The sequence below is a fragment of the Bufo bufo genome, chromosome 1 (assembly GCF_905171765.1).
Source record: "Bufo bufo chromosome 1, aBufBuf1.1, whole genome shotgun sequence".
Classification (NCBI taxonomy): Eukaryota; Metazoa; Chordata; class Amphibia; order Anura; family Bufonidae; genus Bufo; species Bufo bufo.
The window spans coordinates 695,564,750-695,587,220 of record NC_053389.1 but is presented as its reverse complement, the minus strand read 5'-3'; the positions used below and the strand labels follow the sequence as shown (position 1 = coordinate 695,587,220).

The window sequence follows — 22,471 nt, the reverse complement described above, 5'->3', positions numbered from 1 at the left end:
ACGGCCACTGCTAGGGAGAGTAGCAGCAGTGCTGAACTTTCTTGGAACTTACCGTAGACTGAAGAACAGCAAGGTTTTGGAGATACTTTTATAAACATTTCCAGCTTTATGCAAGTCAACAATTCTTAATCATAGGTCTTCTAAGAGCTCTTTTTGTGCGAGGCATCATTAACATCAGGCAATGCTTCTTGTGAAAAGCAAACCCAGAACTGGTGTGTGTTTTTTATAGGACAGGGCAGCTGTAACCAACACCTCCAATCTCACCTTATTGATTGGACTCCAGTTGGCTTACACCTCACTCCAAATAGCTCTTGGAAATGTCATTAGTCTAGGGGTTCACATACTTTTTCCACCTGCACTGCGAATGTTTACATGGTGTGTTCAATAAAAACATGGTAACATTTAATTCTTTGTGTGTTATTAGTTTAAGCAGACTGTGATTGTCTATTGTTGTGACTTAGATGAAGATCAGATCACATTTTATGACCAATTTGTGCAGAAATCCATATCATTCCAAAGGGTTCACATACTTTTTCTTGCAACTGTATATACCATTTAATATACTCAAAGCAAGCAGTAAGGGAGGGGTTAGTGGCCCTGCTACTGGTGGTGCACGCAGAGGCTGTGGGCCTGGGTGCGGTGAAAATGTGCCTGCTTCCAGAGCGCAAGAAATACACTCATCCATGATACCTAGCTTCATGTCCCAGTTTGCAGGGTGGCGCAGGACACCACTCTCGAAGTCACACCAGTGCAACCAGGTGGTCGGTTGGATTGCAGCAGATAATGCTTCCAGTCAGTTAAGCACCACCCTGTCTTCCACAAAGTCCAGTCTCAGTAGCTAAGAGTCTGGTCAACAGAATCCTAACCCTGATCCTCCCACCATAGAGAGTCTTGGCAAACAAGTGATCCCACACTTGGATATTCTGAGGAGCTCTTTTCATCGCTATTCCTTGATTTAGCCCTCTCGCCAAGCCCGCTTGAAGAGGGACATGAGAAGATCTTGTGCACTGATTCCCAAACTCTTGAGCATCCACAGTCAGAAAAAGATGACGGTGGGGAATGGCAATTAGTATTACATGAGGTGGATGATGATGAAGAGACACAGTTGCCAATAAGTCAACGGCAAAAAGTGTCTCAAGAGGTTGATGTTGAGGATAATACACAGTTGTCAATAAGTGAGGTTATTGTTAGGTCAACAAGTCAGGAGGATGACCAGAGTGAGGAAGTGGAAGAGGAGGTGGTGGACAATGAAATCACTGACCCATCCTGGCAAGGTGGCAAGCCGAGCGAGGATAGCAGTACAGAGGGGGAGAGATCCGTAACACCGCAACAGGCTGGAAGAGGCAGTGGGGTGGCAAAAGGGAGAAGGCGGGCCACACCAAACAGGCCCTCAACTGTTCCCCGGGACACTTCCTTGCCGAAATCTCCCTTGCCAAGGGGTAGTTGTTCCGCAGTCTGGCTCTTTTTTGAGGAAAGTGCCATACCCAAATGAGCAGGAGCGTGAACACTAGCAACCTCACCGCCACCAGCATGATCCGACGCATGGCATCAAAGCACCCTAATAGGTGGGCCGAATGCCTGGGTCCACAATCAGTGTCTGCAGGTCACACCACTGCCTCCTCTTCCCCTGTGTTACATGCTAGCCAATCCCCTGTCCAAGACGAAGGACCGAATGCCTCGCGCCCTGCACCTAGACCTTTGCAAGCACCATCACCTAGCACATCCACTTCTGTGTCCCAGCACAGCATACAGATGTCCATACCCCAGGCCTTTGAACGAAAGCTCAAATAAACAGCCACCCACCCACAGGCCATAACACTAAATGTGCAACTTTCCAAATTAATGGTCCTGGAATTGTTGCCATTTAAGCTTGTGGACACTGGGGCTTTGTTGTTCAGTCCCCAGCCGCCACTATTTTTTCCGGTGTGCATAGATGCTACCGACGCCAAGGATTGCGAGCCCTACTTCCTTTAGGATTTCCGCCACCACCTACATAAGTGGCTGCAACCTCCTCCTCCACCTCCTCCTCCACTTCCACCTCTGAATTCTCATCTTGCAGCACCAGTCAGCCATCAGTCAGTAGCTGGAAGCAGTGTAGCACTGCAGTGGGAAAGCGGCAACAGGCCGTGCTGAAACTCGTTTGCTTAGGTGACAAACAGCACACTGCCGCAGAGCTGTGGCAAGGTATAAGGGACCAGACTGAGCTGTGGCTTTCACCACTTAACCTACAACCAGGCATGGTTCTGTCTGAAAATGGCCATAACTTGGTGGCGGCTTTTAAGCTCGGCAAGCTCACACACATACCATGCCTAGCCCACGTAATCAACTTACTGGTTCAGCGGTTTCTACCCTAATTTGCCTGAGCTACTGGTGAAGGTGCGCTGTGTGTGTGCCCATTTCCGAAAGTCATCTACAGCTGCCGTCGGTCTGGCAACGCTGCAGCAGCGCTTGAAATTGCCAGGTCACTGACTGTTGTGCGATGTGAGCACGTGCTGGAACTCCATGTTCCACATGTTGGCCAGGCTTTGTGAGCAGCAGAGGGCAGTAGTGGAATACCAGCTGCAAGATGGTCGTCGCCTTTCCAGTCAGCTTCCGCTCTTCACAAGCAACCAGTGTGCATGGATGTCTGACCTCTGTGAGGTTTTATGCAACTTTGAGGAATCATTCAGATGGTGAGCGGTGATGCCACTATTATCAGCTTAACCATCCCACTTCTGTGTCTACTGAAACTCTCGCTGCTCACAATGAAGGCGGACGCTTTGCATGTGGAAGAGGTGGAAATGGGGGAAGACAGTACACAGGGTGATAGTCAGACCACCGTCAGATGATGATGAGGAGGAGGAGCAGGAGGCGGTTGCCTCCGCTACAGAGGGTAGTACCCATAGCAGGTTTATTTAATCTGTTTAGCGTGGATGGGCCGAAGAGGAGGAAGAGGATGAGGAGATTGAGAGTAATCCTCCTGATGAGGACAGCAAAGTTTTGTCTGTTGGGACTCTTGCACACATGGCTGACTTTATGTCATGCTGCCTTTCCCGTGACCCTCGTGTTATACGCATTTTGGCCAACACCGATTACTGGTTGTTCGCCCTTCTCGACCCTCGCTACAAAGAGAACTTCTCATCTCTCATTCCTGTGGTGGAGAGGACTAGCAAAATGGTGCAATAAACCAGAAGGTCCTTGTGGAAAAATAGCTCCAAAAATTTCCTGCTGACTACGCTGGCAGCAGAGTACGTATTTCCTTGGGCAACCGAGGAGAGGAGACAAGGGGAACACACAGCAGTTCCAACAGAGGCAGGGCAACAGTCTCCAAGGCCTGAGACAGTTGCATGACACCCCACCAGCACCCTCACCCTGATGCGCGACCTAGTGTCACAAGGAGGGAAAAGTTTTGGAAGATGGTGAGGTAGTACGTAGCAGACCGTGCCAGCGTCATCAGTGATCCATCTGTGCCTTAAAATATTGGGTGTCCAAGCTGGACACGTGGCACGAACTGGCGCTCTACGCCTATGAGGCGCTGGCCTGCCCTGTTGCCAGCATTTTGTCAGAGCGGGTATTTAGTGCTGCTGGGGGCATAATAACTGATAAACGCATCCGCCTGTCACCTGAAAATGCTGACAGGTTGACTCTTATCAAAATGAACAAGACCTGGATTGCCCCTGACTTCTCTACTCCGCCAGACGAAAGCGGCTGAACATAAAGGCACTTTAAATGTGGCTTTTATGTTGTATTGAATACACTGTATTCCCATGTACCCATTCCACCACAAAAAAAGGGTATATGGTTCACTCTTCCTTTTCTCGTCCTCCTCCTCCATCATATCAACATGCTTATTAGGCTGCCCTCACTCCTAATGTTTTAGAGGGTAAGCTTAGCAACAGACCCTCACCCCTAATGTTTGAAAGGGTCACCAGCTGGCCCTCGCCCATAATGTTTTAGATGGTCAGATCAGCAGCAGGCCCTTGCCCCTAATGTTTTAGATGGTCAGATCATCAGCAGGCTCTACCCCCTAATTGTACCACAAGGTGAATGAGGCCCTCCTTTATGTGATATACAGGTTGTATCGGAGTAACTCTTCCTTGTAATTTTTGGCAGCACTTGCACTTTATATACAGGTAAATAGCTGAGGAGAAGGAGCTACGGATCCCTGAGTGAGCCAAAAGGGTTTGCAAAGCAAACCCAGAAAGCTACCATAAGGAAAATCTTACATAGAGTGTACAGCCAACCGCTGCGACTTCCTGACCCCGGGTATAACGGAGTCAGGCGTGGTTCTTGACACCCTCGTGACATATACAGGAAAGAATGTTTCCTAACAATTTTTTAAAAATCGCAATTAGAATATTCACGATCAACACTACTCAATAATAATGATGCACCTCCCAGACATGAGGGAGAACTGTGACTTGCTGCTGCTACTACTGCTACAACTACTGGCTGGACAGCTGATTCTGCTACTGGTATTAAGGGATGCAAATGAGCTCTTAACAAGCTCTGCCTCTAATGCCACCAGATGTAAGGCTGTCTGCAGAAGAAATGCTGGCTTATTTAATATTTGAGCAATGTCTCAAGGCCTTTCTTAAAGGGTCGAACAATGATTTTTAGGATAGCTGCCTTACATCTGGTGGCATTAGTGGCAGAGCTTGTTAAGCACTCATTTATATCCCTTTCTTCCCAAAATTCCAGAGGAGCATGTATGGCCTACAAGTCTTCTCACGCCGATTAAAGTGCTCTTAAAGAATTGCAATTAAAGATCCCTCTACTTTTACAAACACACTGCACACTAGTATTGACAATTTACAATGATATATTAATGAAATGCAATGAATTAACTAAAACTGCAAGGCATATTGATGCAATACAATGTGTTAACTAAAATTGCTCAGAATATTGACACAATACAATGTCTTAACTAAAACTGCATGGTACATTGATGTAATGCAATGTGTTGAATACAACTAGTATATTGATGCACTGAAATGTGCTGAAATGCCCAATTACAAATGGTAGCTAAATTGAAACAGTTTTTTAGTAACTAACATAGGCACAATTAAACGTGCCCTGCCATGAACACACTGGCAAAATGTGATAAACTGTTTGATTATACATGGAAGAAAAATTGCAGCTGTCTTTCAATAATTAAAAGAGGTAAAATTATATGTCACTTTCTATGAACATACTGCTATTGATGCACTGAAATGCGATGAAGTGCTTACTTATAAGTATAGTAACAGTTTTTTAGGGAGAAAAAAGGGCAACTGTGCAGCAACACACACACACACACACACACACACACACACACTCTGAGTGACCAACCTATGCTTTCCTTTATAAAATCCTGACTTTTCCACCTATTTATTCAATCTATAATGTTGTAGTTATAGTGTAAATATGTCCTTAAACTTTCCCTACAACACCTAGATTGCTGGCTTGTGTCTTTTATTTTTATTTTTTTTATTTTTATTCAAATTAGTTACAAAACTTTTAGAGAAAAAAAAGAGAGCTTTTACAGACATAGATAATAAATGTTAATATAATCCTAACACAGTGATGAACAATAACATTAAATCCAGATCTGTAGATTCTGACGTATTATATTTAATCCCACCCAACCCCCCCCTTTTTTTTTTTTTCCTTTTTTTTTTGTTCCCTTCCCTTCCTTTCTTGGCTGCAGTCGCTGGTACCTAGAATCCCAGGCCCCCCCCCCCCCCCCGACCCGTCCGCGAGCTCAACCTGGTGCAATCCAATTGTAATACTCCATGACAAAGAATAGACAGTCCGCCTTAATTCTGAAACAAATAACGTATTCACGTACCTCCCCTCCTCCGCGTCTCGACTTTCTCATAGGACTTTATTTGGGACATAATTAAATCTCCACTCCATGAACGAGGGAGAAGTGGGGGAACCCCATTTTTTAATTATCAGAACCTGGCTTGTGTCTTTAATTACTTTCTGCTAACACATCAAAAGCAAATGCTTTCAGATCACAAGATAAGCTCAGAGTGGTGAAATTGAAGAACCTGCCAAAATTCTGCCCCTTTATTGGCTCACACCCTGTCTGTCAGTCTCTGAGACAATCAGGGAAAGTCCCCCCTACTAGGATCATGTGATCCTCTATTTTTATCTTCCTTGCCGTTTTCCCCCACAAATTTTCGCATTAAAATGGCACTGGCATCATTTTACGCAATTATTCTGATGCAAATCTCCAAAAATTCTAATTAGTTTGGCAGCAGAATATTGAAATTCAGACTAATATATAGACTTAATCAATTTACTCATCTCTAATTTAGTGCAATTTTTTGATGTGGTACATTATCAGCATCTTATATACAGTAGTAGTGTAGGGCATAATCTTTAGAGAAGTCCACTTCTGTAGAAGAAATGGGTGGTTGAATGAAAGAGGTTTTGTCTATATTTGATTGCCATATCACCCTTGCAACTGACCTCAGTTTTACTAAAGAGGAGACAGATATGTTAAACCACATGGAAATAACAGTTTATCGTTATTTTTCTAGGATGATGATTTGGAGACAGACTTGAAAAAATTGAAATCACTGCCTCAGCCCGACCGACCAGTTGAGGAATTTAATCAGTATAAAGAATTCTGTTCGGAAATTTTTGACTTCAAGGTAAGGTACATTACTAAATTAGTATGTCTGGAAATGGCTGTATGACTAGAAGTATTATGCATGTACAGGCATATCTTTCTATTAAATGGAGGTCCAACAAAACAGTTAGCTTTTCTAGTTTGTTGAAATCGAGTCGAGTATTACGAGTGTCTTATAGATCTAATCATTATCTCTAGACTTATCTACTGCACTACAGTAGTTACTTACAATGCATGATTGGGATTTATGACAGCAGAAACTTTTAATATTTGTGTTATGATGGAAATGTAATATCTATGTGGTTCAGCGGGTTTGTTTCTAAAACAGAAGGATATATACCCAAGACTTCGAGAGTTACATTTCTTAGCCATAACTAGCAAGATAGTGGCTCCCAGGAGACATAACACAACCCATTAGAATATGCTGTAAAAATACATATGTAGATTTTTAATGTGTGTCTTCAGTAAATCTTGTTGGCGCACAACTCAGGGGACACAATTGCATTTTTAACCCCTTAGTGACATAATAAATTTTAGCCTTAAGGACCAATAATATTTTCTTACTTTGTGTTCTACCAGTCATAACTTTAAAAAAAAAATTGTATATATATATATTTTATTTTGGGGAATTAGTTGTGGGTTTTATAAGAACCATTTTGGGGTATACATAGTGTATTAAATAACTCATTTAATTTTTAGGGAGAAAGATAAAAAAGAAACTGCAATTTTTACATTATTTTGCCAATTTTTTTTATGGAGTTCACTGTGTGGTAAATATAACATAATTTTATTATGTGGATCCGGACAGCGATGATAATGTCACATTCCTATATATTGTTACATTTTTTTCTCCTCCTACAGCCCTTCAGCTTGGCAAACTGCTCCTCCAGATTGGCATTGGGGGAAGGGGACTGCTTTATCTGCTCATATCTCTGATTTGTTACAAGCTAGATGGGCTTTGTATTGTTTGCTGACATTACAAGCTTTCAGACAATGCCAGAATGACTGCAATGTCTTCAGTACATGGGAAGATGTCACTGTTAGAAACTGGGATGCAGTGAATACAGCTAAAAGTGAAAGTAAAAGCAGGTTTTACCCTCGATTATACCTGCCTCGATTTCCAACAGTGATATAGCCTCTGATGCTTGGACTAATGCTGTCATTTTGGTATTGTATGAAAATCCTGGAATGCCATCGTTCAAACAAGACCAGGCTACCATTGAGTAGATATCAGCATCTAAAGCAATCTTTCCACCTCCACTTTATGCAACCAATTACATTCAGAAGTCACATAATTAGTGAAATGATGTGCACCTGTATGTAATCTAAGTGTCACATGATCTGTCATTACATATACACACCTTTTTTGAAAGGCCCCAGAGGCTGCAACACCTAAGCAAGAGGCATCACTAACCAAACACTGCCTCGAAGACCAAGGAACTCTCCAAACAAGTAAGGGACAATGTTGTTGAGAAGTACAAGTCAGGGTTAGGTTATACATTTTTCTCCCAAATCTTTGATGATCCCCAGGAGCACCATCAAATCTATCATAACCAAATGGAAAGAACATGGCACAACTGCAAACCTGCCAAAAGACAGCCGCCCACCAAAACTCATAGACCGGGCAAGGAGGGCATTAATCCGAGAGGCAGCACAGAGACCTAAGGTAACCCTGGAGGAGCTGCAGAGTTCCACAGCAGAGACTGGAGTATCTGTGCATAGGATGACAATAAGCTGTACGCTCCATAGAATTGGGCTTTATGACAGAGTGGCCAGAAGAAAGCCATTACTTTCTGCATAAAACCAAAAAGGCACGTTGTGAGTTTGTGCAAAGGCATGTGGGAGACTCCCAAAATGTATGGAGGAAGGTGCTCTGGTCTGATGAGACTAAAATTTAACTTTTTGGCCATCAAAGAAAACACTATGTCTGGCGCAAACCCAACACATCACATCACCCAAAGAACACCATGTGGGGATGTTTTTCAGCAGCCGGGACTGGGAAACTGGTCAGAGTTGATGGAAAGATGGATGTTGCTAAATACAGGGATATTCTTGAGCAAAACCTGTACCACTCTGTGCGTGATTTGAGGGTATGATGGAGGTTCACCTTCCAGCAGGACAATGACCCCAAACACACGGCTAAAGCAACACTTGAATAGTTTAAGGGGAAACATGTAAATGTGTTGGAATGGCCTAATCAAAGCCCAGATCTCAATAGAAAATCTGTGGTCAGACTTAAAGATTGCTGTTCACAAGCGCAAACCATCCAACTTGAAGGAGCTGGAGCAGTTTTGCAAGGAGGAATGGGCAAAAATCCCAGTGGTAAGATGTGGCAAGCTCATAGAGACTTATCCAAAGCGACTTGGAGCTGTGATTGCCGCAAAAGGTGGCCACGAGGAGACGGCTGGATTACCTGGGATGCTGCGCAGGTCCTGGCAGTTCAAAGAGGAGGAACAACTCCAAGACGACACATGACCTAGTACGAATAACCATGGCTGACAGTGGTAAAGTACAAATACGCACCTTGACGTTCTATCTGTTTCATGCAGCTGGATGACTGTATTTTTATTTATATGGTGAGTGCATGGTCTGATATAGTCGCAGACCACTCAATACAGTATTAATTGATTACCTGCTATTGTGGTCACAGTTGGAAATTAAAGGACGAGGATCCCAAATGAGGATGATAATAATGTATTAAGGAAGCCGGGACGTAAATTAATGTATACTATATAAAGTGGAACGGTGCAGTGTAATACCCAGAATATCTGTAAGGATTTGGAGGAACACCGTACTCACAATTTCAAATATCAATTAATGAATTGACTGCATACCACCACTTTATGTGCAGTATTATTTAATATACAATCCGATATAGGGGTACAGCTGCTTGTGCTATTTTATCATAATTGTATTTATTATAGTTTATTTTTATTCATTTTATTATATATTTTTTTGTGGGTGCAGGCCAAATGGCCTATGTACAGTAAGTGTTTATTGTTCCACATTAAAGGGTATTTATGATATCTACAGTGATCCATATAGTCCTGGTGTTGAGTGTCCCCTAATTTGAATATATTTAGTTCTTGGTTTTATACAGGCTTTGGGTGAGCTAGTGGGGTGTGTACCATCCAATTTCTGAGTTGGTGGGTGAGCTGCTTACATTCTATTCATCCTCATCACTGAGGAAGGGGCAATGTGAAGCCCCGAAACGCGTTTGATCCAAGACCCCCAGCTTATCTCCAATCGAACCTTTGTCACACCAAGTGTTTAATTTCATCCAGGCTGACGCCACAGAACCGGAACATCTTCTAAGAGAACCTGGCACGCTGAGTCATCAGGAGCTTGAACCTCTTAAAAAACCTGAGAACGAGCACATCCTTTTTGCGACTGCAAACTTAATCCAGCGTGGAAGCAGGCACACATAGGCTTGAAGGTCATCGGCTCTTGAATTGTACGGAGCGGTGCCCGGAGCCGTACTAAACCGGAGGCGGAAGACAACCTGGGAACAGCTACTGGGTGACACAGAGAACCGGAGCTTCAGCAGTGTATTTTACACTATCAATCATCGAACAGTGAGTACTAGCGGGACGCCGCATATTACACTCACTGCAACGCTAACATTGCTCTTTTACTGTTCTATTGAATTTGGATCATCCATATACTTTGCTCCAACAGCATACCATTTCTTTGACCAGGAACCCGACTGTCCTATAAATTATCTTATACCAGCCGTGTTTTACCATTCGCTATTTTATTCTATATTTATTGTCTAATAATCACTATTTCCAATTTTTTTAGGCTTATCTAATGCATTATTTTATTCTATTGTTAGTATATTGACTTTCAGACAGTCTAGTCCATTACATTGTATTTTATTGTATTTTACTGATTCATTAAGCTACTAGCTATACTAATAAATACCATTAAATCTTAAATTTAGTAATCAGCATCGATTTTATTCGTGGTTCTACCTACAGTGTGAGTGCCCAGTATACCATTTTACATTCTATTCATGTTCTGTAAACTAAATGATGCAAATCCTCAAACAATCCATTTTAATTCCAGGTTGTGAGGCACCAAAATATGAAAAAAGTCAAAGGGGGTAAATACTTTTGCAAGACACTGTAGGTTAGATAAGTCTTCTATATCTGCATTTGATATAGATGTAAATTAGCTATAATTGTGTCACCTAGGTTGTGTATTTCTAGTTTTAGCTGATTGACCTATGCACCCAAGTGAAGTTTAATTAGCAAAATTGCACTTAATCGTGCTTAAAACTTTGTTCAGAAGACTTACATTGCCCATACATATTAGATTAACTTAGGCCAAGCTTTCTTGTTTCGGTGGGGCTGGCCAACTATCTGATGTGTATAACGTGTCCATATTTCCACCAACAGATGATGTTGGGGGAAAGAAGGATTGGGCATTTAGAATTTTATGTTTGATTCTTTTTTGTTCTCAAGGGTGATTAGAATTTGGCAGAAGTTTCCTGAAGCTGCTTACTCCCCTCTCCCCATGTAGAACTCAAGCATGGCTTGACTGAGCTGCCAGCTATTAAAGGTGGATAGGCACCTTAAATTTAATAAGAAACTACACATATGGGCAAGACCTTACAGAGTACATCTCTGGGAGATCCCAAATTGTTTTCTCAGTGCTAACTAGTGTTGATCGAGCACCAAAGTGCTCGGGTGCTCTGGCCGAACACATCGGGATACCGAGCACCCGAGTATAATGGAAGTCAATGGGAGAACCCGAGCATTAAACCAGGCACCCCCTGGTCTGAAGAGGGAGGGTGCCTGGTTCATAAGAAAACGTCAGAAAGTTATGAAAACACCACCTAAATGGTTCAGGAACAGCATGGGGAGGATGTCTGGATGCATCTTGGACTCCGAGGTCGCTGCTGGGAACGATGTATGCCACTTTTACAGACTGACAATAATACGCACAAAAGATAAAATCGATTTTAGAGGAAAAATTGTTAGGAAACATTCTTTCCTGTATATTTACTTGTATATAAAGTGCAAGTGTTGCCAAAAATTACAAGGAAGAAGCACTCCGATACAACCTGTATATTACATAAGAGAGGGCCTCATTCACCTTGTGGTACAATTGTTCAGGTAGTGGGACTCCTACACTCATAAAGCCTATGCACTAAGTAAAAGGGCTGCCAAAAATTACAAGGAACCAGCACTCACATCATACACAGCCTTGAAAAATTATGATTGATGGCCTGCTGGTGACCCTCAAAAACATTTGGAGCAAGGGCCTGCTAATCTGACCATCTAAATCATTATGGGCGAGGTCCTGCTGCCGCTTTGGTGACAATAGATAACCTGGGGCCGATCGCACGTCCCCATCATGGCAACGATCCATTCGGATGTCTGCCCTATCAACTTTCGATGTTATTTTCAGCCCAAACCATGTAGACCATGGGTAACGGGGGAATCATGGTTCGATTCCGGAGAGGGAGCCTGAGAAATAGCTACAGCTAACACATCCAAACAAGGCAGCATGCACGCAAATTACCTATTACTGTAGGTATAATTAGGTGAGGGCCTGCAGGTGAGCTGACCCTGTTAAAGATTGTAGGTGAAGGCCTGCTGGTGACCCTCAAAAACATTTGGAGCAAGGGCCTGCTGATCTTACCATCTAAAACATTTTGGATGAGGACCTGCTGCCACTTTGGTGACTCTAGTTAACCTGGGGCCGATCGCACGTCCCCGTGATGGCGAAGATCCATTCGGATGACTGCCCTATCAACTTTCGATGTAATTTTCAGCACAAACCAGGGTGACCACGGGTAGTGGGGGAATTATGGTTCCATTCAGGAGAGGGAGCCTGAGAAACGGCTACGGCTTCCACATCCAAGGAAGGTAGCATGCGCGCAAATTACCTATTAGGTATAATTAGGTGAGGGCCTGCAGGTGAGCTGACCCTGTAAAAGATTTTAGTTGCAGGCCTGCAGGTGAGCTGACCCTGTTAAAGATTTTAGGTGCGGGCCTACTGGTGAGCTGACCTTGTAAAAGAGTGTAGGTGAAGGCCTGCTGGTGAGCTTACCCTGCAAAAAATGATATGCGAGGGCCTGCTGGTGAGCTGACCCTGTAAAAAATTATATGAGAGGGCCTGCTTGTGAGCTGACCCCGTAAAAGATTTTAGTTGCGGGCCTGCTGGTGAGCTGACCCTCTAAAAGGATGTAGGTGAGGGCCTGCAGGTGAGCTGACCCTCTAAAACATTATATGTGAGGGCCTGCTGGTGAGATGACCCTGTAAAAGATTGTAGGTGAACGCCTGCTGGTGAGCTGACCCTGTAAAACATTATATGCGAAGGGCATATATGCTAGGGTATTATATGTGACGAATAAGCATGTGTTGATATGATGGAAGAGGAGAAGGAGGCTAAGAAAAGGAAGATTCAACCATATACCCTTGTTTGTGGTGGAAGGGGTGCATGGGAATACAGTGTATTCAGTACATTATAAACAACACATTTAAAGTGCCTTTAGGTTCAGCCGCTTTCCTCTGGTGGAGTCGAGAAGTCATTGTCAATCCAGCCTTGTTCATTTTTATGAGTCAACCTGTCAGCATTTTTAGTTGACAGGTGGATACGCTTATCTGTTTTAATGCCACTAGCAGCACTAAATACCGCTCTGACAAAACGCTGGCAACAGGCCAGACCAGCACCTCCAAAGCGTAGAGCGCCAGCTCGTGCCACGTGTCCAGCTTGGACACCCAGTAGTTGTAAGGCACTGAGGGATCATTGAGGACGCTGACCTGGTCTGCTATGTACTCCTTCACCATCTTCCCAAATTTTTCCCTCCTTGTGACACTAGGCCGCGCATTAGGGTGAGGGTGCTGGCGGGGTGTCATGAAACTGTTACAGGCTTTGGAGGGTGTTGCCCTGCCTCTGTTGGAACTGCTGTGTGTTACCGTTGTCTCCCCTCCTCGGTTGGCCAAGGAAGTACGGACTCTGCCACCAGTGTTGTTAGATGGAAATTTTTGGAGCAATTTTTCAACAAGGATCTTCTGGTATTGCACCATTTTGCTCATCCTCTCCACCAGAGGAATGAGAGATGAGAAGTTCTCTTTGCATCAGGGGTCAAGAAGGGTGAACAACCAGTAATCAATGTTGTCTAAAATGCGTATAACGTGCCGTTCGCTGGAAAGGCAACATAACATGAAGTCAGCCATGTGTGCCAGAATACCAACAGGCAAAACTTCGCTGTCATCAGGAGGATCACTCTCAATCTTCTCATCCTCTTTCTCCTCTTCTGCCCACTCACACTGAACAGATGGAATTAAACTTGGGTACTACCCTCTTTAGCTGAGGCAACCGTCTCTTGCTCCTCCTCCTCTTTATTGTCCAATTTGCGCTGAGAAGACGAACTGAGGGTGGTCTGGCTATCACCCTGTGTAATGTCTTCCCCCATTTTCACCTCTTCCACATGCAAAGCGTCGTCCTTAATTGTGAGCAGTGAGTGTTTGAGTAGACACAGAAGTGGGATGGTTACGCTGATAATAGTGTTATCGCCGCTCACCATCTGTGTTGATTCCTCAAAACCTCACAAAAGGTTAGACATCCATGCCCACTCCTCGCTTGTGAATAGCGGAAGCTGAATGGAAAGGCGATGACCATGTTGCAGTTGGTATTCCACTACTGCCCTATGCTGCTAACAAAGCCCATGTGGAACGTCGAGTTCCAGCGTGTGCTCACGTCGCACAACTGCGGGTGAGCTGGCAATTTCAAGCGCTGCTGCAGCGTTGACAGACCGGCTGAAGCTGACGATGACTTGCGGAAATGTGCACACACGCGGCCCACCTTCACCAGTAGCTCAGGCAACTTGGGGTAGGTTTTGAAAAACCTCCGAACCACAAGGTTGAACACCTGGGCTAAGCATGGGATGTGTCTAAGTTTCCCGAGCTCCAAAGCCACACCAAGTTACGGCCATTATCAGACACAACCGTGCCTGGTTGTAGGTTGAGTGGCGAGAGCCACAGCTCAGTCTGGTCTCTTATCCCCTGCCACAGCTCTGCGGCCGTGTGCTGTTCGTCCCCTAAGCATATCAACTTCAGTACGGCCTGTTGTCGCTTCCTCACTGCAGTGCTAAACTGCTTCCAGCTACCGACTGATGACTGACTGTTGCTGCACGCAGATAACTCGGAGGTGGAGGTGGAGGAGGCGGAGGAGGAGAAGTGGGGGTTGGAGACACTAACGTAGGTGCTGGTGGAAACCCTGATTGACGTAGGGCCCACAATCTTTGGCATCGGTAGCACCTGTGCCATCCCAGGGTATGACTTGCTCCCGGCCTCCACAACATTCACCCAGTGTTCCGTCAGGGAAATGTAGCGTCCCTGGCCGAATGCACTTGTTCATGTGTCTTTGGTGAAGTGGACCTTCCCAGTAACTGCGTTGGTCAGGGCACGTGTGATGTTACGGGCACATGTTGGTGTAAGGCGGCCATGGCACACCTTGAAAAATAGTGGCGGCTGGGGACTGTGTAACTTGCGACAGCCACCGACATCAGGCTGCAGAAGGCCTCAGGGTCCACAAGCCTAAATGGTAACATTTCTAGGGCCAGTAATTTGAAAAGCTGCGCATTTAGTGCTATGACCTGTGGGTGGGTGGCTGGGTATTTGCGCTTGCGTTCAAATGCCTGGGGTAAGGACATTTGTACGCTGCTCTGGGACACGGAAGTTGATGTGGTCGCTGATGGCGAAGGTCCAGGTGCAGGGCGGGAGGCATCCATGCCTGCGTATTGGACAGGGGATTGGCCAGCACATAACACAGGGGAAGAGGAGGCAGTGGTGTGACCCGCAGACACAGATTGTGGCCCCAAGCGTTCGGCCTACCTATTAGGGTGCTTTCATGCCATGTGGCGGATCATGCTGGTGGTGAGGTTGCTAGTGTTCACGCCCCTGCTCATTTTTGCATGGCACAGGTTGCAAATTAAAATTCTTTTGTTGTCTGCACTTTTCTCAAAAAAGAGCCAGACTGCGGAACACCTACCCCTTGGCGAGGGAGATTTCCACAAGGTTGTGCTCCATGGAACAGTTGCGGGCCTGTTTGGTGTGGCCCGCCTTCTCCCCTTTACCACCCCACTGCCTCTTCCAGCCTGTTGCTGTGCTATGGATCCCTTCCCCTCTGTACTGCTGTCCTCGCTCAGCTTTCCACCATCCCAGGTTGTGTCAGTGACTTCATCGTCCACCACATCCTCTTCCACTTCCTCACTCTGCTCATCCTCCTGACTTGTTGACCTAACCACAACTTCAGTGATTGAGAGCTGTGTCTCATCCTCTTCCTCAACCTCTTGAGACATTAATTGCTGTTGAGTTATTGGCAACTCTGTCTCATCATCATCCACCTCATTAAACACTAATTGCCGTTCCCCACTGTCATCTTCTTGTGACTGTGGATGCTCAAGAGTTTGGGAATCGGGGCACAAGATCTTTCCCTCTTCAAGCATGCTTGGTGAGAGGGCCAAATCAAGGAATGGCGAGGAAAAGAGGTCCTCGGAATATCTGACTGTGGGATCACTTATTTGGCCAGACTCTCCATGGTGGGAGGAAGGAGTATCAAGACTGGACTTGGTGGAAGACAGGGTGGTGCTTAACCAACTGGAAGCATTATCAGCTGCAATCCAACCGACCAAATGGTCGTGCTGGTCTGACTTCAAGAGTGGTGTCCTGTGCTGCCCTGCAAACTGGGACTTGAAGCTAGGTATTGTGGATGACGTTTTTCTTGTGCTCTGGCAGCAGGCACAGTTTCAACGCGCCCAGGGCCATGGCCTCTGCGTGCACCATACTGCTTGCCTTCTTCATTTAAAATATTATATATGCTTAAAAGTATGTCAAACGTACAGTAGCGTAGGATTTGGAAGTGTATGCACAATTTCTTTTTTAAAAGGTATTTGGGATGTGGAAACGTCACACAGGAGAAATCCCACAGATAATGTCAATGCTGTCACCAGCGGTTAATAAGAAATTACAGGGAATGTCACAGGTATTTGGGGTGAGGAAACTTTATACAGGAGAGGTACCACCGGTAATGTCACTGTCCAAAGCGTCTACGTAAAAAGTACACTGTGTGTCGCAGATAAAAAATTTAGGCGCACATGTTACACTGGAGATGTGGCACTGGTAATGTCACTGTCCACAGCGGACACCGTCTATTAAAATATTACACTGGATGTCACAGATATTTTTTGGATGCGCACACTTACACTGGAGATGTGGCACTGGTAATGTCAATGTTCGCAGCGGACACCGTCTATTGAAAAAGTACACTAGATGTCACAGATATTTTTTGGATGCACACAATTTACACTGGAGATTTGGCGCAGCTAATCTCACTGTCCGCAGCGGACACCGTCTATTGAAAAAGTTCACTGGATGTCACTGATATTTTTTTGGATGCGCACACTTTACACTGGAGATGTTGCACTGGTAATGACACTGTCCGCAGCGGACACCGTGTATTTAAAAAGTACACTGGATATCACAGATATTTTTTGGATGCGCACACTTTAAACTGGGGATGTTGCGCAGCTAATCTCACTGTCCACAGCGGACACCGTCTATTGAAAAAGTACACTGGGTCTGCATATAAAGCTATTGTAATGTTCTGCTATACCAACCATTTTCTCCAGTCTCAGTAAACTTTTAGCAGCTTGAAAAATGTAGCTATAGTGACCCATGCCCGTATTTTGCGTGCATTACACGTATATTACATTCATTATACAGTATCATAATAATTATTTTCATAATTCATTATTAGAAATTATTATAATGAGAAATATCCTGTAAAACAGCAGGGACACTATTAGGATAATAATAATAATAATAATAATAATAATAATAATAATAATTAAAAAAAAATAATAAAAAAATATATATATAGTATATATATATATATATATATACACTGCTCAAAAAAATAAAGGGAACACAAAAATAACATCCTAGATATGAATTAATTAAATATTCTTCTGAAATACTTTGTTCTTTACATAGTTGAATGTGCTGACAACAAAATCACACAAAAATAAAAAAATGGAAATCAAATTTTTCAACCCATGGAGGTCTGGATTTGGAGTCACACTCAAAATTTAAGTGGAAAAACACACTACAGGCTGATCCAACTTTGATGTAATGTCCTTAAAACAAGTCAAAATGAGGCTCAGTAGTGTGTGTGGCCTCCATGTGCCTGTATGACCTCCCTACAACGCCTGTGCATGCTCCTGATGAGGTGGCGGACGGTCTCCTGAGGGATCTCCTCCCAGACCTGGACTAAAGCATCTGCCAACTCCTGGACAGTCTGTAGTGTAACGTGACGTTGGTGGATAGAGCGAGACATGATGTCCCAGATGTGCTCAATTGGATTCAGGTCTGGGGAACGGGCGGGCCAGTCCATAGCATCAATGCCTTCGTCTTGCAGGAACTGCTGACACTCCAGCCACATGAGGTCTAGCATTGTCTTGCATTAGGAGGAACCCAGGGCCAACCGCACCAGCATATGGTCTCACAAGGGGTCTGAGGATCTCATCTCGGTACCTAATGGCAGTCAGGCTACCTCTGGCGAGCACATGGAGGGCTGTGCGGCCCTCCAAAGAAATGCCACCCCACACCATTACTGACCCAATGCCAAACTGGTCATGCTGGAGGATGTTGCAGGCAGCAGAACGTTCTCCACGGCATCTCCAGACTCTGTCACGTCTGTCACATGTGCTCAGTGTGAACCTGCTTTCATCTGTGAAGAGCACAGGGCGCCAGTGGCGAATTTGCCAATCTTGGTGTTCTCTGGCAAATGCCAAACGTCCTGCACGGTGTTGGGCTGTAAGCACAACCCCCACCTGTGGACGTCGGACCCTCATCACCCTCATGGAGTCTGTTTCTGACCATTTGAGCAGACACATGCACATTTGTGGCCTGCTGGAGGTCATTTTGCAGGGCTCTGGCAGTGCTCCTCCTGTTCCTCCTTGCACAAAGGCGGAGGTAGCGGTCCTGCTGCTAGGTTGTTGCCCTCCTACGGCCTCCTCCACGTCTCCTGATGTACTGGCCTGTCTCCTGGTAGCGCCTCCATGCTCTGGACACTACGCTGACAGACACAGCAAACCTTCTTGCCACAGCTCGCATTGATTTGCCATCCTGGATAAGCTGCACTACCTGAGCCACTTGTGTGGGTTGTAGACTCCGCCTCATGCTACCACTAGAGGGAAAGCACCGCCAGCATTCAAAAGTGACCAAAACATCAGCCAGGAAGCATAGGAACTGAGAAGTGGTCTGTGGTCACCACCTGCAGAACCACTCCTTTATTGGGTGTGTCTTGCTAATTGCCTATAATTTCCACCTGTTGTCTATCCCATTTGCACAACAGCATGTGAAATTGATTGTCACTCAGTGTTGCTTCCTAAGTGGACAGTTTGATTTCACAGAAGTGTGATTGACTTGGAGTTACATTGTGTTGTTTAAGTGTTCCCTTTATTTTTTTGTTTAAGTGTTCCCTTTATTTTTTCATATATATATATATATATATATATATATATATATAAAAAAAAAGTTCAAGGCAGCACAAAACGTAACCGTAAGTCAGGAGTGCCAGCAATTAGACGCGACCTACCGTCAATAGATACAAAAGGAAAGGATTGCAGCACTTCCAATTGTTAAAAAAAGTGAAGTCCTTTATTCACCCATGGGTGAATAAAGGACTTCACATTTTTTCACCAATTGGAAGTGCTGCAATCCTTTCCTTTTGTAAATATATATGTATATATATATATATATATATATATATATATATATATATATATATATAGTGGGGATTCGCTCTGGTAGACGGGATAAGCGGACACAGTATAAATCAAACAGTTCAGTGTTTATTCACACTCTTGGCAAGTTTATAAACAAAAAGTCACATTCAACACAAAAAGTCACCTTGTGGTTTTGGTGTTAGTTCACACCCTGCTGGCAGTTCTGCCTCAAAGAGTCAGTGAACAGGCTTTAGGCGGCCTGTTTCCCCTCACACGGGTCTCAGCCCTCCGAGCCCAGCACAAGCCTCAGATCCCAATACAGAGATCTTCTCTGCTGAACCCAGCTGTCTTTTAAAGGCAGCTAGGTGTTGCCAAAACCCAGACCGGCACATAAGATCCAATCCGGTGTTTGACCCCACCTGGCTGCTAATCAGTCCAGCAGCACACACTGGGAGGAAAATACCTGCCTCCCATATACAACTCCCTTTACTGTGTCACAATATATATATATATATATATATATATTTATATATACACTCACTGCCCCAAACCACTAGACTTTACTGTCCTGATTGCAGTGGTCTTGTGCCTAAATGCTGCAGATGCTGAAGACTGCCACAGCAAATCACTTTCCAGTAGCCCTTCTGCATACCGCTGAGGTCAGTGACTGGCTGCAGTGGTCAAGTGCGGTATATGAACATATCATTGCTGTAGCCAAAACATTATGTCATAACTGCGGTGGTGTAATAGATACCAATGCTGGAATGGAGTGGGTTATTCTAATAATATCCCTGCTATAAAAAAATAAATGAATAACCCAGACAACACCATTAAACAGGATCTTCAGGAATTAAGAAAATAAAATTACTGAAAATAATTAACTATTACTTTATTATAAATATATTCCCAAATACACATCTTGTTTTGTCTGGGGAGCAATCTTCAGGGGAAATAAAATGGCCACTGTCCTATTAGTACACACAAAACCTGCCCTGATCACACAGCAGGACAAGTTACTTCAGAACACTGAGGTAAAGAGCTACCTCATCTTTATCCTCCTCTCTGATCTACTCGTTAGATTATGATCCTAAATATGGCTGATACGAAGTACAGAGAGGAGGGTGGGTGTGTCGTAATGAACAGCAGCACTTGTATGCAGTCTCCATTACCTCAGTCTGTCCTGTCCATCCTCTCTGTACTTCATGTCTCCTGATATACTACATTCCTACAGAGATTCCGCTGAAGATCTTCTTAGCTGTATTCAGGATCATAATCCCTGACTATTTGAGCAGAGTAGGATGAGGCTGCTCTTTATCTCAGTGTTGTGAAGTGACTTGTCCTGCTGTGTGATTAGGACAGGTTTTGTGTGTACTAATAGGACGGCGGCCATTTTATTTCTCCTAATGAGCCATTAGAACTATTAAAAGGCATTTGGGAATATATTTATAATAGAGTAATTATTTTCATTTTCTTAATTCCAAGACACCCCTTTAAGTAATTCAGCCTTTTTCCCAGTGCATACGGAAGATGACACTCTGGGGATTCAGGATTTTACTGTAATTTTATTCTGTATTGCTTCTTTATTCAATGGCTCATTAAAGGAGCTGCATGGGTATGATGTATAGCACTATATCTTTCATTGAAAATACGTTTTTCTTAGTAGATTATTCTTGTGGCATTGAATAATGTTCCTGTACAAATCATTTGTTATTGCGATCCTTACCTTCGACAACACTTATTGTGAAATATTCCTACTCCCCTTCAGACTAGTAGAACACATCTAAATTATCAGGCAGGGCACGCCACTCTGTCCTTACAAACCAGAACAAGACTTCTAGAGATATAGTTTATACCAACATGTATTCTGTAGGGCTCAAGTGTATTGTTTTGCTTCGATTTTTGATTGCCTGATAAATTAATATGATTGTGATGAATATTTTAAGTACTCATCTTTGCTGTTTTGATTGATGAAATAACAGATTCATCTTCTAGTAAGCTATTCGTTGATGTATGTTCTTGTCTATTGATTGGCCTGTCTGTCTGGTTCATTATTTATACCATACCTATTAACCAATCTATTTATTTACAACCTTTTCCTCTGTAGAACATACAGTACACATTTCTTTTGAGTCATTTCTTGAACATTTGCTTGTTCTTTGTGTAGAACTTTCTCAGATATTATTTTGTTTTCTGGGCAAAGCAGTATTAATAAAAATTCATGTAAAATGATGCTTCATTATATATGATTTTTATGGTGTTTGTCTTTATGCACTACTTTAGTGCACCTTCAAAGTCTTTTCAAATTATAATTAGGTTAAAAGTCAGTAAGTGATATGCTTTTAATAGGTGGTCATTAAAGTCCAATTAAATTATCCTACAATTTTACCTTATTGACTTCTTAAAGGACAATGCATCTGACATGGAAGAAGTCCTGAATGCCACCGAGAGTATCTCCAGTGTTAACACACATAACATTCCAACCACTGAGAGATATATGGATGACTGCTATACAACAGTTGACCGACCCAATCCTGGAGACGCATTCTTTCCTAAGACACATGTGGAACAAAATATCTTGAACACCATTTTCAGCAAACCACAACTCTTGGAGGATCCATCATTAAACAAGCAAGAGCAAATAAGCATGAAAGAAAATAAGCAGCGTAATCCAACAAGTTTGGTCTGTTCTAATTTGGTCCATACGGAGCCAATCTCCATTCCCACTAGATGCATCAAGACTGTCAAACTGAAAGACGGTAATGTTGCTGATGAATCTGAAAGTTACAAGGTTGTAAAACAGCTTTTGGAACAGCACAAAGGAAATATACCTTTCCATGACCCTCACGTTTACATGTCTGTAGCTGGAAACACTAAATCTGTTCCTGATTATCAAGTATTGGCATTTCCTGACTTTTGGGGCCACTGCTCACCTCCATTCTCCCAAAAGCTTGCGGAAAAGAGATTTGGATCACAAAGGTGATTTATTTTATTTTATTAATATACTCAGTTAATATACTAGAAATAAACATTTCTGTGGTTGGAAAATTGCATTTAAACGGGTTGGCCACGTTCTCGCTACTGTTGACCAATGTGTTTGTCAGATGATTATATGGCATTTACTAATA

The 22,471-nt window shown here is 43.6% G+C and overlaps 1 protein-coding gene across 1 annotated transcript in view; it reads left to right on the top strand.

The window, feature by feature from the left end:
• The window catches only part of AGBL1 (AGBL carboxypeptidase 1), a 1,172,656-nt gene that overhangs the window by 232,057 nt on the left and 918,128 nt on the right, over positions 1-22,471 (top strand). Inside the window, exons 10-11 of the mRNA XM_040414188.1 lie at positions 6,510-6,623; positions 21,751-22,322. Of these exons, the coding sequence (XP_040270122.1) occupies positions 6,510-6,623; positions 21,751-22,322 (686 nt within the window). The remainder of the gene's footprint in view (positions 1-6,509; positions 6,624-21,750; positions 22,323-22,471) is intronic.